Source organism: Hyla sarda, chromosome 4 (genome assembly GCF_029499605.1).
Source record: "Hyla sarda isolate aHylSar1 chromosome 4, aHylSar1.hap1, whole genome shotgun sequence".
Lineage (NCBI taxonomy): Eukaryota > Metazoa > Chordata > Amphibia > Anura > Hylidae > Hyla > Hyla sarda.
In genome coordinates, this window is record NC_079192.1 from 409,256,132 (window position 1) to 409,273,702 (window position 17,571).

Genomic DNA, 17,571 nt, shown 5'->3' on the forward strand with positions numbered 1-17,571 from the left:
GTGTGATGTTTCATTCATCTTTATGGGAGAGGCGGAGACCCAGCCTTCCTGTGTCTCCACCTCTACCATAAAGATGAATAGGGGGGGGCATGTGTGTACCAGCTGATGTTCTGGGTACCAAGCGCACTCTAGCAGCGCAGAAACAGGGTTGAGCCGGGGCCCATTTCTTAGCATTGGACATCTTCTTTAAATGGGCACTATTTTTTGCTATTGCACTCCTTATGGTAAATAAAAAATCTTTCCAATGTACTTTGTTTAAAAAAAAAAAAAGTTTTCTATGTTTTATTTGTGTTTAAAAAAGCTGTCACTAGTTGTCTCCCTACTTATCCAAAGCACATTTCTCCCCCCGTCTCTTGCACAGACTTTGGACTCCTGCTGGCTTGGCAGAATCAGGAATTGCAGCCTGGAGTGCCGAGGGGGTGTTTGCAGCCTTATCCAGTCATAGCTCATCTCACACTTAACTGCTCTGGGCTGTGTGTAGCAGAGTGAGCCGGCAATTGCCCCGTTGCCCCCCCCCCCCCCCCCCCTGGATCCGCCAATGAAATTCGGGACATCCCTATTTATTTTAAATTGGGGGGGCACAAGGGGGGACACGGCCTGAACTAGGGGGGGCCATGGCCCCTTCTGCCCCCCCCTAGCGATGCCACTGGCCTGTACCCCATGTATTATGTCTGCTGTGACCCCATGTATTATGTCTGCTGTGCCTCCATGTATTATGTCAGCTGTGCCCCCATGTATTATGTCTGCTGTGCCTCCATGTATTATGTCTGCTGTGCCCCCATGTATTATGTCTGCTGTTTCTCCATGTATTATATCTGCTGTGCCCCCATGTATTATACCTGCTCTGCCTCCATGTATTATGTCTGCTGTGCCTCCATGTATTATATCTGCTGTGCCTCCATGTATTATGTCTGCTGTGCCTCCATGTATTATGTCTGCTGTGCCTCCATGTATTATGTCTGCTGTGCCCCCATGTATTATGTCTGCTGTGTCTCCATGTATTATGTCTGCTGTGCCCCCATGTATTATATCTGCTGTGTCTCCATGTATTATGTCTGCTGTGCCTCCATGTATTATGTCTGCTGTGCCTCCATGTATTATGTCTGCTGTGCCTCCATGTATTATGTCTGCTGTGCCTCTATGTATTATGTCTGCTGTGCCTCCATGTATTGTTCTTGCTGTGCCTCCATGTATTATGTCTGCTGTGCCTCCATGTATTGTTCTTGCTGTGCCTCCATGTATTATGTCTGCTGTGCCTCCATATATTATGTCTGCTGTGCCTCCATGTATTATGTCTGCTGTGCCTCCATATATTATGTCTGCTGTGCCTCCATGTATCATGTCTGCTGTGCCTCCATGTATTATGTCTGCTTTGCCTCCATGTATTATGTCTGCTGTGCCTCCATGTATTATGTCTGCTGTGCCTCCATGTATTATGTCTGCTGTGCCTCCATGTATTATATCTGCTGTGCCTCCATGTATTATGTCTGCTGTGCCTCCATGTATTGTTCTTGCTGTGCCTCCATGTATTATGTCTGCTGTGCCTCCATATATTATGTCTGCTGTGCCTCCATATATTATGTCTGCTGTGCCTCCATGTATCATGTCTGCTGTGCCCCCATGTATTATGTCTGCTGTGCCTCCATGTATTATGTCTGCTGTGCCTCCATGTATTGTTCTTGCTGTGCCTCCATGTATTATGTCTGCTGTGCCTCCATATATTATGTCTGCTGTGCCTCCATATATTATGTCTGCTGTGCCTCCATGTATCATGTCTGCTGTGCCCCCATGTATTATGTCTGCTCTGCCTCCATGTATTATGTCTGCTCTGCCTCCATGTATTATGTCTGCTGTGCCTCCATGTATTATGTCTGCTTTGCCTCCATGTATTATGTCTGCTGTGCCTCTATGTATTATGTCTGCTGTGCCTCCATGTATTATGTCTGCTGTGCCTCCATGTATTATGTCTGCTGTGCCTCTATGTATTATGTCTGCTGTGCCTCCATGTATTATGTCTGCTGTGCCTCCATGTATTATGTCTGCTGTGCCTCCATATATTATGTCTGCTGTGCCTCCATGTATCATGTCTGCTGTGCCTCCATCTATTATGTCTGCTGTGCCTCCATGTATTATGTCTGCTGTGCCTCCATGTATTATGTCTGCTGTGCCTCCATATATTATGTCTGCTGTGCCTCCATGTATTATGTCTGCTGTGCCTCCATGTATTATGTCTGCTTTGCCTCCATGTATTATGTCTGCTCTGCCTCCATGTATTATGTCTGCCGTGCCTCTACGTATTATGTCAGTCCCTGCTCTTGGTATCCTGCCATTAACATGCACCAGACAGTCCACTGAGAGAATATCATCTCCGAGGAGAACTACAGAGTGCTGACCATAACATACAATACAATGTAATACTGTCTATTATTAGGTATATTAGTTCGGATACAGACTATGACTATAGAATTGTCTAATGAGTGAAAATACAGACACTTCTTCATCCCCATCACATATCTCCAGGGCAAAGAAACAAAAAATATGGTAACACCCATTGCCTGCCGCTCTCATTACATCCCCCACACCAATATACGCTGCACTGATAATCCCAACAGCAAAAACTATTCTTAAACTACCGTATATACTCGAGTATAAGCCGAGTTTTTTAGCACGATTTTAAATGCTGAAAACACCCCCCTCGGCTTATACTCGAGTGAACTCTCCGCCCTCAGTGGTCTTCAACCTGCGGACCTCCAGATGTTTCAAAACTAAAACTCCCAGCAAGCATGCTGGGAGTTGTAGTTTTGAAACCTCTGGAGGTCCGCAGGTTGAAGACCACTGCGGCCTTCGTCATCATCCAGCCCCCCCACCCCCATTTAGTTTTGTACTCACCTCCCCTCGGCAGGACGTTAGGGTGAGCTGGTCCGGGCCATCTGTGCTGCAGGGACCGTCCGATGGGGAGGGATAGTCGTTCCGGGCTGTCCATCTTCACCGGGGGGGGGGGGGGGGCCTCTTCTCCGCGCTTCGGGCCCGGCCCCGGAATAGTTACGTTGCCTTGACGATGACGCACAGGGAAGTTCATGAGCAACGTCCATGTGCGTCGTCGTCAAGGCATCGTCTCTATTCCGGGCCCGAAGTGCGGAGAAGAGGCCCCCCTGGTGAAGATGGACATCATTTAGGGTGATTCGTGAATGTTTTGTCAGTGCCATAATGCTGCTCACAGCTCTGTCCTGCCCTGAACTGCTCTGAACTTCCTTCGGTGAATGTTGAATTGTTGGCCGAGCCCCCAAGGACTCTGGGGCAATGGTCCAGGTCCTGGCTCCAGGCCACAATGGGAGTTGGATTAGAACATTCTTATATAAGAAATAAAGGCTGCACACCAACCTCATGACAACCAATAAGAACTTTTCTGTTATATTGCTTCTCAAATAGAAAAGTCCAGTTACTTGTTTGTCCCAGTCTTGTCCTGCGTCTTGGTTAGTGTTCACACCTGTTTCTGTGAATCCTGACTCTTTAAAGGGGTACTCCCGTGCCCCAGTGCTCTGAACATCCTCTTCAGAACACTTGGAGAGGGCGGCCACGGTCGTGACATCACGGCCATGCCCCCTCATGGTGTCATGCCATGTCCCCTCCATTTATGTCTATGGGAGGGGGCATGACGACTGTCACGCCTAATCCCATAAACATGAATGGAGGGTTGCATGGCGTCACATCCCAAGGGGGTATGACCGTGACATCACAACCACGGCTGCCCGTTCAGAATGCTGGGGCACGGGAGTTCCCCTTTAACCGTGGTTAGATGTGTTTTTACTTTACGTATTCCTCCAAGGTCAGGTCCTGTCCCACATAGTTGTCGTGTCCTATAGTCTATTTAGATTGTTTATTCCCACCATGTTTGGAGTTTGGGTTTTTAAGTTTATCCGGTTCCTCCTATTGGTTAGGTCCATTCCTGAGCTTTGCTATTTCCCCAACAAGGGAGCCAGTTTGTTTTTTGTAGCTAGTGTGTATTAGTTCTAGTGATTCCTGATCTGTTTAGTATCTTGACCTGTGTTCAGACCTCTTCTTGTGCTTATGCTTATGTGCATTTTTGTATTTTGTCTAGTGTGAATTGGTTCTCATGCATCCTTGATCTATATAATGTCTAGACTTCAGGTTACCTGTCTATTCACTGCATTCCTGGTTTAGTCTTGCCGTATATATTTCTAGTTATCCTGTCTTGTTCATATTATCATATCTGCTGTTTATCTTGCTTTGGTTTTTAGTTTGTTGTCTGTGCACTATATACCTGCTGCCATGATTCCCTGATATCCGTTCACTACTTTGCATTCCAGTATTTTGGTTTCCTGACTTGTGTGTCTCCGACTTTGTACAGTTTTTGTTTTGACCATGACACCCCTGCACTTAAGTTAGTGTAAGGACTGTCGCCCAGTTGTAGAGTCACCGTTTAGCGAGTAGGCAGGGATAGAGGTTCAGTCTTCCCTGCCCTACGTGACGTGACGTTCACACAAGACATATACAAAACATTTCCTGGTAGATTTCACATGAGGACGACGGGATGGGGCTGTGCATTCCCCTACAGACTTCTCTTTGTCAGTATCCAACTCTAAGATGAGGATTCAACAAGCTTAGAACCTGACCAGGTCCAGTACCTGTCATTACTATCCAGCGACAGGTATATGTGAATTCTCATAGCCTAAGACTTGACCTTACATCAGGAGTCGAAAGGCATGGGACTTCTGGCATTTCAACCCCTGATCGAGTCATGTCAGGCCAAGTCTCCCATTACAAGAATTTCCAGCCAGTTTACACATTTCATGCCACTGGATTGTTGTGACGAGTAGAGTACCTATCATTCTGGCCCAGCTTCAGGTTCCCTAAAGTAAGAGAGTGGTCTATAAAATTGCGGTTCCGAAGACAAAGGTCATGGAGTACGAACTTTTCCTAGTGACAATGGGACGGCTACTGTGTATTGTTGCCTATTTCCATAGAGTTTGCTATTAGGCATACTGTATCTTTAAGTGCTGTGAGGGGGAAAAAAGCATAGGCAACATGGCTGCCCCCTAGAAAAATTTAATTTTTTTTTTAATTACAATTAGATGTTAGAAGCATTTCAGTAAAAACAATCTAGCCGATACATTTTCCTTAATTTATTCCATAAGGTGGCGCTGTGACACGTATTCTCAGACTGTTATATATCTTAGTTTCAGACGTTATCGAAGTGAATTTAACATTCTTCGAAAATTTAGAAACGGACAAATTTAATATTCTTCATCGAATGGCCATTTCGGGTGATCTTCCATCCTGCAAAATCAAAAAGGATTATGTTAGAATTGTGGATGTTTACTGGTTGGTCCATCATGCCTCCAGTGATTGGCAGTATTGACTCAAAGCCTAAACATGGGTATGTATATTTATGCTTATGGGGCTGATCCAAGGCATTTACTTCACTTTTAAACAGGTACTGTTCACCGGTCAATGTGGAGGTTAGCCTGGTTCTTGCACTGGTTCTCTCTCAAAATTACAACTGCCCTGGACTCCAGTGTCCTAGGGCGTCCTCAAGTTCAGAACCCCCTAGGAGATTTTATGGTGGAATGGAAAAAAATTCTGCTCCAGTCTTAGTTCCAGTCATTGTTCCTTCTTGGCTTTTGTAGCCAAGTGAGTGGGTCAATTTAGAATTCGAGGACTACTTACCTCCCATGGTTATTCACTTGTCCAGGTTCCAGAATTGTCTTTGGTGTAACAGGAGGCTGCATGGTGATTGGCCTTTCTCCTGTTCCTTTCTTGCATTGTTCATAAAGATGTGTGCAGGGAAGGGAAAGAGAGAACTGTTCAGCCACGCAGTTCTCTCTGCGATCAGGCAAAGCGTTTTATGAATGATCTTCCCGATTTGTAAGGAGAGATTTTTTTAGTTTTTCAGACCTTTCCCTGAGGGAGAGTCTAAACCTTGTGGCCACACTGCTACACAGCTAAAAAGGTTCTTCCAGTAGTAATTTCCTTTACAATCTGCGCCCTACCATAGAGAGAACCATGCAGCTGTTGGGGTCTTTGCCAAACAATTATTTGCTGTGCAAGTCCCGGATAAGAGCTCGTTCACACTGCCATTGGGCTCTGTTAGGTGGAGTTCTGTCTGCAGTTCCGTCAAGTTTAGCGGAGAAAAAAATAGTGCAAACACAATATTTTTTCTTTGCTAAACTCCTGTAAAATTACTGGATCACCAATAGACATCACCAATAGACCCCATGCAAGTGAATGGGGTCCATCAGTATCCAGCAGTAGCCATTTGCACCTGACCCATTTCAGGGTCCATTCGGCTCAAGAAAAAAAAGAGCCAATCGGACCCTAAACAGGTCGGATGCAAACAGCAATGTAATCCTAGCATTACCCAGCTCACCAGGGCCAGTAAGGCCATAGGCAGAAGCTAAGAGCTATCAATGCACCCCCCCCCCCCCCAGGGACGTTTACCATTAACCCCTATATTTCCTTAGACAAACACAGACTTTAAAATCAACCCTTTCACTGCCTTGGACCACTAAGGAACTTGTGCTTAACTGCTTCACTGCCTAGATCACTAAAAGAAAATTGACAGCACTAGACCAGCAGGGAATTCAAAATTTAGCCATTCTCTGGGCACTTACTGGTGACGTTATTTGAGCCATTTATACCTGTATTGTGTGATTCCACAGAGTTGACAACAGAAGAGATGGCTGCTTAAAGGGTTTATCCAGAAATAGAAAAACAGAGCTAATTTCTTTCAAATACTGCTCCCCGTCTGTCTCCAGGTTAGGTGTGGTTTTGCAGCTAAGTTCCATTGAAGGGAATGGAGCCAAAATGTAATACCACACCCAACCTGAAGACATCTGCTATTATTCTACACCTATCCTCAATCACTATTCACTACTACTCCAACTATCCTGAGCACTGTAGCAGTTCTGCTACAGCCCGCCTACAGACCGAGTACACCTGTAGGGACCCCTTGTACTTGTGACAGAACTATGACACCCAGCCTGCCCTGAGGCCCCTCAGTCAACCACCATGCACATTGTAATGTTGTCCCTCCTGGCAGTCTGCCGGATCTTGTCCTACGGGTTTCTGCAAGTATACTGCTTCATCACCTCTTCACTTGTATTTTAGTCATTTCTTAGTTCACAAACGCATCTCATGTTCTAACAAACCATTCTCTTCCTTCTGTAGACCAATGTTTGCCCCTCCGGTATTATTATTATTCTCTGTATTACTATTCAAATAGATCCCATACTTTATGTATGTGTATGTGTTCTGAATAGATGTATATATAACCCTAGTTGTTTATACCCTTTATAAACAGTTTGAATAGAATCCATTATTTGTTGTGGACACCATATCATTCTTAGAATATGTATCTGTATTATAATACCAGCTTTATTTTTTTATTTTTTTCAAAAACATGTTTTTTGTCAATATTCTTTGGAACATATTTTACCATGTGTATTACTTACTTAAATTCCACGTAGCGTCTGTTTTGGTTCAGTCCGTTCAGAGTTTTTATTTCTTCGTCACTCAACTCAAACCCGAAAACCTGAAATTGCAGTCACCAAAGGTAGAAGTCAGTCCCTCATGCACAGGACCAGAGAGTCTAAGGGTGTGAATACTTCTGTAATCAATTGTTTTATTGTGTCAAGGGGTAAAGCTACTATATATCCTGATCCCATAGAGATAGCAGCAGTATGCAGATAGTGCTGGAGGGGATGTGTATAACTGCTATATATGCTGATCCCATAGAGATAGCAGCAGCAGTATACAGATAGAGCTGGGAGGGGAGGGCTCTAGGAGCTAGTAGGACAGGATCTGATAATATGTACACCTACCTCAAGATTCTCCTTGATCCTTTCTGCCTTTAAACTCTTAGCAAGAACCACTATCCCCCTCTGCAGCATGTGTCTCATTGCCACTTGGGCAGGAGTTCGGCCATGTTTTTTAGCAATTGCATTGAGCACAGGGTCATCCAGTAGGATCGGAGCAGTCTGATCAATCCTGAAAGAGTAAAGATAGAATATAAATAAACTTCCATGCACTAAGAATTAGCTATTACTTATTGAAAGACATTAGTGTGACCTTAATGGTGCAGAATCATAGGGGTTCACTGAAGGCAACATGGCACCACCTGAAGCAGTCTTTGTATAGAGACAGGGATGGGGGCGGGGAGGCTATAACTTTTGACCAGGACCTGCATCTTGCAACTTTGGTTGGCCCAATTCTGAGAGAGTCATCCTTTAGATATGACACATGTCCCTTCTTACCAGTTCGGATCCCGAGTAGAGCCCAACACCCCATACGCCTCCAGGACTATGTTGTGTGACTTGCAGAACTCCAGCAGCTTAGACTGATTCAGGTAGAGATGACACTCCACCTGAGGATGGACAAAATGTCTTAATGGAGTCAATGATAGATAACAAGGTACAAAAACCTAGTACAGATGTTATTTAGAGAAATATGGGGGTCCGAGTGCGGATAGCTGGGGCATTTATGGCATTTTCAAAGGTAACATTCAGGAAACAAAAGAAAACATCTGGAATTGTTGAGCCAACAACAAACATTTTTTTTTCTGTACTATAGGTAATACTAGAACCCTAAACATGTATAGATAAGACCTGCTATATAGGCATTCAGGACCAAGAATAGGTGCACAAGCAATGGGGGTGTGGATGGCACCAGGATTTAAAGGAGATGTCCGGTGCTCACTTTTCTTATTTTATCCGTTCCAGGCTGAAAAATAAAAGAAAACAAATTTTCTCTTACCTGCCTAGGCTCCCCCGGTGCTCCGATACAGGTGTTCGGTCCCCGGGCTGTATTCTTCTTACTTCCTGTTAACGCGGCACGTCACACGGAGTTTCAAACTATCACCGGCCGCAGCGATGTCCCGCCTCGGCCAGTGATAGGCTGAAGTTCTGTGTGACGTGCCAGGCTAACAGGAAGCAAGAAGAATACAGCCCGGGGACCGAACGCCTGTATCGGAGCACCGGGGGAGCCTAGGCAGGCAAGAGAAAGCTTATTTTCTTTTTTTTTGCAGCCCGGAACGGATACAATAAGAAAAGTGAGCACCGGACATGTCCTTTAAGGTCCGTTAAGCACTTCCTAAAGGAATCAGGCACAAAGTTATTTGAGAAGTCCGAACTGGGCTACACTTCCTACACTGAACTATGTGCAGTGCATCAGAGAAGTTAGAATAGTCAGACACAACAGGCCGGTAATACACAGGCAGATAAGGTACAAGATCACAACGGCAAATACAGAGTCAGGACAAGCTATGGGTCAAACCTAGAGAGTAGTGTGATACAAAATCAGCAACATCAGAAAACAGGCATAAGGTCAGATCACAGGGGGAACACAGGGTATACAGGAACAGTGATGGGAAGAACCTCTATCATGGGTACTGGTTTGCAATAAGAGCAGGTTTAAATCCAAGTCTCCAGGAGGTGTGAGCCCCAGCATCGAGCCGATTGGTCCAGTGCTCTCACCTCCTGATAGGCCTGGCAGCCTGTACATCAAAGTGTAGGGTTGTGGGGAAAACAATGAGGGAAGCAACCGGGCGCACCGAGAGTAATACAATAATTTATTGGCAGACAAGATATTTCTAGTTTACCTGGTTGCACACAGGTTTGTATCTCAGTCCCGGCATGTTGAGGATGAGCTCGATTTGTTTGTGGTTGAAGTTGGAGACACCGATAGATTTCACCAACCCGGCTTCTTTACAGTCCTCCATAGCCTAGGATATAGAATCATTTTATATGCAAATTATAAGGATAGGGATCCTGTGCCCTCACCATCACTATGCAATACATACCCATCATTTCACAGGAACTGCATGGTCACATGATGTTCCCTAAGCCTCATGCTTTAGGAAGTCCCTTGTCTAGTCTTCTCTTCCAGGAGAAGGAGTGAAGCCCAAACCAATAAATTCCAGTTTGACTCAGGTCACGGTGTGTGAAGATTAAGTTAGTCTAGGGCTGGCTTTTGCCAGAACAACATCTCATAGCTACACCTAGGCCAAAATGTTATTTTTTAGCTGGAATCCTGTTCTACAAGCAAGTTACAGTTCTGCTTCTGTTCCAAGATAAAGTGCCTAAGTCTTCTGCTAAAAGACAGAGTTTTGCCTTAGACAGAGGAGGAGGAAGCTGAGCAAGGACCCCTCTGCGTTCACTAATCTCTTCAGTGACCCTGCAAATATTGTGCCGCAGCAAAGTTTGTCAGTATAAGTATTACTTTATAAGTATTACTTTATGTCACACAAAAGACATTCCAGTTGGTGACTCTGCTGCAAAGGCAACCTTTAACCTCTTAAGGACGCAGGGTTTTTCCGTTTTTGCATTTTTGTTTTTTCCTCATCACCTTCTAAAAATCATAACTTTCAATTTTGCAATTTCAATTTTGCACTTACAGACCCATATAAGGGCTTATTTTTTGCACCACCAATTGTACTTTATAATGACCTAAATCATTTCACCACAAAATTTACAGAGAAACCAGGAAAAAAATATTTGTTGGGCAAAATTGGTAAAAAAAAACTACACCATTTTCTAATTTATGGGGGCTTCCGATTCTATGCAGTGCACTTTTCAGTGAAAATTACACCATATCTTTATTCTGTAGGGCCATACAGTTACAAGGATAACTAATTTATATAAGTTTTATTTTATTTTACTACTTTAAAAAAGTTATAACTACATGCACCAAAATTAGTATGTGTAAAATTGTCATCTTCTGACCCCTATAACTTTTTATTTTTCCATATACAGGGAAGTACGAGGACTCATTTTTTGTGCCGTGATCTGAAGTTTTTATCAGTACCAAATTTGTTTTGATTGGACTTTTTGATCGCTTTTTATATATATATATTTTTTTAGGGTATACAAAGTGACCAAAAATAGGCAATTTTGGAATTTGGAATTTTTCTTACGTGCACGCCATTGACCGTGCGGTTTAATTAACATTATATTTTTATAGTTTGGACATTTATACACGCGGTGATACCATATATGTTTATTTTTATTTACATTATTAAAAAAATGGGAAAAGAGGGGTGATTCAAACTTTTATTAGGGAAGGGGTTAAATCACATTTATAAACAATTTTTTTACCCTTTTTTTTTTTGCAAATTTATAGCCCCCATAGGGGACTATAACATGCAATACCTTGATTGTGCACACTGATCAATGCTATGCCATAGCATAGCATTGATCAGTGTTATCGGTGCTTTGCTGCTCCAGCCTGGATCTCAGACATGGAACAACAGAGCGACGAGGTAAGAAGCCTCCCGCTGTCCTCTCAGCTGTTTGGGATGTTCGGTCCCAAACAGCCCACTGAGCTAACTGGCAACAGTTTTCTCCGGTTTTAGACGCTGCGATCAACTTTGATTGTGGCGTCTAAAGGGTTAATACCGGACATCAGCCCAATCGGCGATGTCCGGTATTAGCAAAGGCTCCTGGTTTCTGATAGCAACCGGGACCAGCCGGGTATGAAGGCGCTCAGCCCCTGAGCACACTTCACATATTGAGAGCGTAAATATACATCCTGCGTCGTTAAGGGGTTAAAGGGACAGTGATCAAATATTTATTGGATTGAAGCTTCAGTAAATTGTTAAACTTGTTTCACAGAATCCTAGTTTCCAAAGGTTTCATTCCTGCACTTTGCACTATGGAAATAACACATTTGACAAATAGTGGCGTTCACAGGGGTCATCAGGTTGGCCCCACCATCCTGCCATGTGACATATTCCCAGTACTACTATAAGCTAAATTGCAGCATAATGTTCATCAATCCTGTGGTCACAGTGAGTATCTATGCCATGTTGCTGTTTACAGTATTCATTGTAGGAGTTTAGCTCGGTAGAGATTGAAACACCAGTCAGAGACAGTGACACAGTTAAAATGTAGGGCTTTTTGTGCTGTTTATTGTCCAAAAACCAAATACAACCATATTTATCCAGCACTAACTAAACACCTTAAAGGGGTACTCCCACCCTAGACATCTCATCCCTTATCCAAAGGATAGGGGATAAGATGTCTGATCGCGGGGGTCCCGCCTCTGCCAACCCCCACATTATTGCTTGCGCCACCCACCTGTGTTCTCACCGGAACCGCTGGAGGGTCTGAGTCGCGACTCCGGGAACGGAAGTCCGTGACATCAAGACTCCGTCCCCGTGTGACGTCACGCCCGTCTCCTCAATGCAAGTCTATGGGAGGGGGCATGATGTCACACGGGGGGCGGAGTCCTGACTTCACGGACTTCCGTTCCCGGAGTCACGACTCAGACCCTCCAGCGGTTCCGGTGAGAACACAGGTGGGTGCTGCAAGCAATAATGCGGCGGTCCGCAGCGGCGGGACCCCTGCGATCAGACATCTTATCCCCTATCCTTTGGATGGGGAAAATAGATGTCTAGGGTGGGAGTACCCCTTTAAGTGGCCCTTGCTATATAGGTGGCCTGAGGATCAGGATCCTCTCAGTCTCACTAGCAGACTATGTGTCAGCTAGCTTTAACACCAGCTGAATTCAGCACCTGTGCTGATCAGGGCTTGTCTGAAAATCTGGCGCGGCCAATCCTGCATTTTATGCCATAATAATCCAGGCCAAAACATAGGACCAAAGTTCCTTTCCTGTATTTTACATATCTCATCCAATTTTTCCTGTATGCAACATGAATCTTATAAAATCCAGCTGCTACATATGACAGGTACCTTGGGGAAATATAGCGATTCCCGGCCTCCATTCCTGTCACTGTTTTACGGCATATAGAGTGCACTATGGGGCGATTATGTAGGGAGCGAAATCATCATCATAATTAAAGGAAAAACTAACAATACAAGTGACAGCGGTAAAATCGGGTGTCACTGGTGGCATTTAAGAGCACCAGGAGGCATCAAAGTCAGGGAAATAGCTCTAGGACATTTAGGTCCCCGTACAGATTTTGGGGTTATTTTTCATACCTTCCAAGTGTCTCGAATATCAGTATTGTGATAAATCACTTTTCCATTTTCATCTGTTGGGTGTGGATCGTCACCGGGCTTAAAAGAAAAAGAAAGTCATGAATGTACAACCTGAGGAATGTATCTAAAGAAGGAATATCAGGAGACACGTCCGACCACCGCTCCTCCAGATCCAGCTCTGAACTATTTATAAAATATTGGACGGAATTTTGACGGTAATATCCAGACCTTATACTCCATGGGAGTGTGAATTAGATAGAGATCCACGTAATCCAGTTTCACATCCCTCAAGGACCTCTCAAGGGCCGGACGGACCAACTCCGGGGACTGAGAGTTGTTCCAGAGCTGAAAGGGAAGAAGTAAAATAGAAACTGTCTGAGGATGATATTAAAAGTAAAGAATCTTCTAAGTCTGTGGAATTCTGAATGATGACTGAGAACCACAACGGCAGCCATTAGTGGTTGTCACACTGTATCTGATACTTGTGTAAGTGACCAAGATAACAAATGAAGAAGACAACCGATGGCTGTATATATAGAGATATATCATTACCTTACTAGTATAGAAAACGTCTTCTCTCTTGACCGTCCCGTCCGCGATCTTGGCATTGATAGCTCGACCAACCTCAACCTCATTGCCGTATATGAATGCAGAGTCAATGTGTCGATACCCGACCTCAAGAGCAACTTTCACAGCCTTTTCTACCAGAGACTTGGAAAACTATATGTAATGATATGAAACTATTTTAGCTGGTAATTTATAAGGCTCTGCGTTACATTATATTTGCGGTAAATGACAGATTCAATGTTTGAGCGTTGCTGGCTTTAGCCCTGAGTATGGCCTCCATAGCCTTGTCCTAGATTCCTTAGGTGAGTACCAATTGTGCACATATGGGTGAAAGCTGTCAGTGTAAGGCTGCATTCACATCTCGTTTTTACATTACGGTTGCTGGATCCGGCTGGGGGAGGGGCAAACCAGGCTCTCCCGTACTACAGCCGGACCAGCGCTGAACTCCATTCACTTTAATGAGCCGACCGGAGTCAAACGGTGACTCCAGTCGGCTCATTTTTGACCCGTATCCAGTTTTTTGACTGGACCTAAAACCGTAGTGTACTACGGTTTTAGGGCCTGTCAGGAAACCGCATACGGGTCAAAAATGAGCCGGCTCATTAAAGTGAATGGAGTTCAGCGCTGGTCCGGCTGTGGTACGGGAGAGCCCGGTTTGTCCCTCCCCCAGCCGGATTCGGCAACCGTAATGTAAAAAACGAGATGTGAATGCAGCCTAAGCCACAAGCCTGCAGCTTACACTGACAGGCTTGCACCTCAATTTTTTATTTTTCATTACAGCAATATAGCATTTCAGATTTCATCTATATCTTTGTGCTAACAGTGTGCTGCTGTATTCTCCTGCTTGTGTATATTTAGCCTAGCATGCCTACATGCATCTGTATGCCAGGTCCATGCAATAGTTGTATATTAGTATGTGCTGGCCAACTTACCCATTTTTGTATTGCCTAACTAGCTAGTAGTGTTGAGCGGCATAGGCCATATTCGAATTCGCGAATATTCGCGAATATTCATCATATATTCGCACATATTCGCATATTCGTAATATCCTCGATTTATTTTCGCATATGTGAAAATTCGCGTATGCGAACATTTACATATGCGAAAATTAGCATATACAGAAGTTAACATAACCTAAAATTCGCATATGCGAAAATTCGCACACCGGTCTCACACAGTAGTATTAGAGCCTTCTTTACACCACACAAGCTGGAAGCATAAAGGGATGATCACTGTGATGTGTACTGTGAAAAAAATAAAAAATAAAATAAAAGACTATTCGTAATTACGAATATATAGTGCTATATTCACGAATATTCGCGAATTCGCGAATATGCGATATTCGCGAATAAAATTCGCATTGCGAATATTCGCGAGCAACACTACTAGCTAGCTATCTACCTACCTACCTACATACCTCACTGCCTAACTACCTAGTTACCTACATTCCTGGCTACCTAGAAACCTATCTAGCTACCTGGCTTCCTAACTACCTACCTACATACCTGACTACCTTACTACCTATATACCTGGCTACATAACAACCTACCAACATACCTGGCTACCTAACTATCTAGCTACTTCATACCTGGCTACCTAAATACCTAGCTACCTACATACCTGATTACATAACTATCTAGCTAGCTACATTCCTGGCTATCTAACTACCTAGCCATCTACATATCTGGCTACCTAACTACCTAGCTCCCAAAATAACTGGCTACCTACCCACATACTTACCTAGTTACTTGCTTACATACCTGGCTACCTATCTTCCTACCTACCTTGCTACCTAGCTATTACTTTACCTGGCTACATAGCAACCTATCTAGTTACCTGGCTAACTGCCTAAATACCTAACTACCTAAGTGCCCAGCTACCTATATACCTGACTACCTTACTACCTATATACCTGACTACCTCACTACCTATATATCTGGCTAAATAACAACCTAACAACAAATCTGGCTAGCTAACTATCTAGCTACTTCATACCTGGCTACCTAGCAACCTAGTTACCTACATACTATGTTAATGGCTGTGTGAGACAGCCAAAATGTAGCTGCTTGTAACAAAAGACGAATAAAGCCACACACTGCTTCATCTGAATGAATGGATTGTCGCTGATTTTTTTTTACCTACCTAACTACTTACCTGCATACATGGCTACCTAACTACCTAGCTAGCTAAATACCTAGCTTCCTAACTAGCTACCTACCTACATGCCTGGCTACCTAATTACCTGGTAGATGGAGAAGTAAAGGAAAGAGGATGCCACCAATCAGAAAAGATGTCACCGGTAAGTCAATAGATTTAACTCTAATCCCTCTAAGAGTCTGCAGATCCTGTAAATAGCTGGTATCTAGCTCTATATTGTCCTGTATATAATCACGTATATGGTCTGCAGATCCTGTAAATAGCAGGTATGATAGGAGTATATGGTTGCAGCAATCACACTCATAACTTTCAGGCTGTATGTATATGGGTGATAGGAGTGTGATTGCTGAAACCACACTGTACAGTTACCCGCTGGTAGTAGTGTGTCGCCCTAAATAGCTTTGGGTACATGGCGATATTATCACTAGTAGTATATTTATGTATTATACCGACCATGTAGCCAAGTATTACGCCTGCTGTGCCTCCATGTATAATGTTTGCTGTGCCTCCATGTATGTTTGCTGTGCCTCCATGCATTGTGCTTGCATTGCCTCCATGTATAAAGTCTGCCGTGCCTTGATATGTTGTGCTTGCAGTATCTACATGTAGATACAAGTGTCTGCCGCTCCTCTATGTATTATGTCAGTCCCTGCTCTTGGTATCCCGTCATTAACATGCACCAGACACTTCACTGATCGTAAATGTTGTAAGGGTGGAGGAGTGAATATCATCCCCGAGGAGAACTACAGAGCGCTGACCATAACATACAATACAATGTAATACTGTCTATTATTAGGTATATCAGGTCGGGCACAGACTATGACTGCAATATTGTCCAATGAGTGAAAATACAGAAACTTCTTCGTCCCTCATAACATATCTCCAGGGCTGAGAAATAACAAAGACAGCAACACCCATCGCCTAGAAAGAGTTTGTGTGCATTTTAAGACTGAACGAGAAACCTTCAAATTATAGGTAACAGCTGTGACAACCTACCGCCTGAGGGGCAAGAAACTCTAGACTTGTAGTAACCAGCTATGACAACCCACCTCCTCGGGGGCATAGGTGCCCAGTCCAACCACCGGTATCTTGTGTCCATCATTAAGGGTGATTCGTGAATGTTTTGTCAGCGCCATAACTCTGCTCGCAGCTCTGTCCTACCCAAAACTGCTCTGAACTTCCCTGAACTTCTTTCAGTGAATGTTGAATTGTTGGCCGAGCCCCAAGCAGAGGGGAGGACTCTGGGGCAATCGTCAAAGTCCTGGCTCCAGGCCACAGTGGGAGTTGAATTAGAATATTCTTATATAATAAATACAGGCTGCACAAAGGGGTGAGATGATTGTTCTTCCTTACCCGGCCCGAGACAATGCATCACAAGTCGGTTACTAAAAGGGGGCTTGGCTGCTTGGTCTGTTGTGTGTGAAGCTAGACCCCTGATGAAGTTACCCTTACACATGTGCGTGCATTCATCATCACACAGATCCACCACTTGTGTGTCAGGTTGGGCTGTGCTACAATGGGTGGGGTGACCATGTATAAGAGGGAAATAAGTCACTTCCCACCTTGAAACAAAAGATCCTGGGGATAATGGTCTGAAGGAGGCCACAGAAACAGGAAGTAGCCAGCACCTAAAATAAGACAGTGGTGTGATAGGGGACACAGGCCATTTAACACTAACACAAGCACAGATCCTTGGTAAGCATGTCCATTATTGTATGACACTTAATTACTAAAGTCACCTTATGTTGGATAACCCTTTTAATATACAAAACCTTACAGATTTCACATGTAGATAAGGTGATGGGGATGTGCATTCCACTACAGACTTCCCTTGGTCATTACCCAACTCTAAGATGAGGGTTCAACAAACTTAGACCTGACCAGGCCCAGT

The 17,571-nt window shown here is 44.0% G+C and overlaps 1 protein-coding gene across 1 annotated transcript in view; it reads right to left on the minus strand.

Moving 5' to 3' along the window:
• LOC130367515 (uncharacterized) overlaps window positions 1-17,244 on the minus strand; it is a 64,801-nt gene extending 47,557 nt beyond the window's left edge. The window contains exons 1-9 of the mRNA XM_056569937.1: window positions 16,730-17,244; window positions 13,509-13,676; window positions 13,185-13,301; window positions 12,957-13,034; window positions 9,617-9,739; window positions 8,274-8,383; window positions 7,842-8,007; window positions 7,473-7,552; window positions 5,689-5,844 (exon numbers count right to left, since the gene is read on the minus strand). Of these exons, the coding sequence (XP_056425912.1) occupies window positions 5,689-5,844; window positions 7,473-7,552; window positions 7,842-8,007; window positions 8,274-8,383; window positions 9,617-9,739; window positions 12,957-13,034; window positions 13,185-13,301; window positions 13,509-13,676; window positions 16,730-16,816 (1,085 nt within the window). The 5' untranslated portion in view covers window positions 16,817-17,244. The remainder of the gene's footprint in view (window positions 1-5,688; window positions 5,845-7,472; window positions 7,553-7,841; window positions 8,008-8,273; window positions 8,384-9,616; window positions 9,740-12,956; window positions 13,035-13,184; window positions 13,302-13,508; window positions 13,677-16,729) is intronic.
• Window positions 17,245-17,571: the final 327 nt, after the last annotated feature.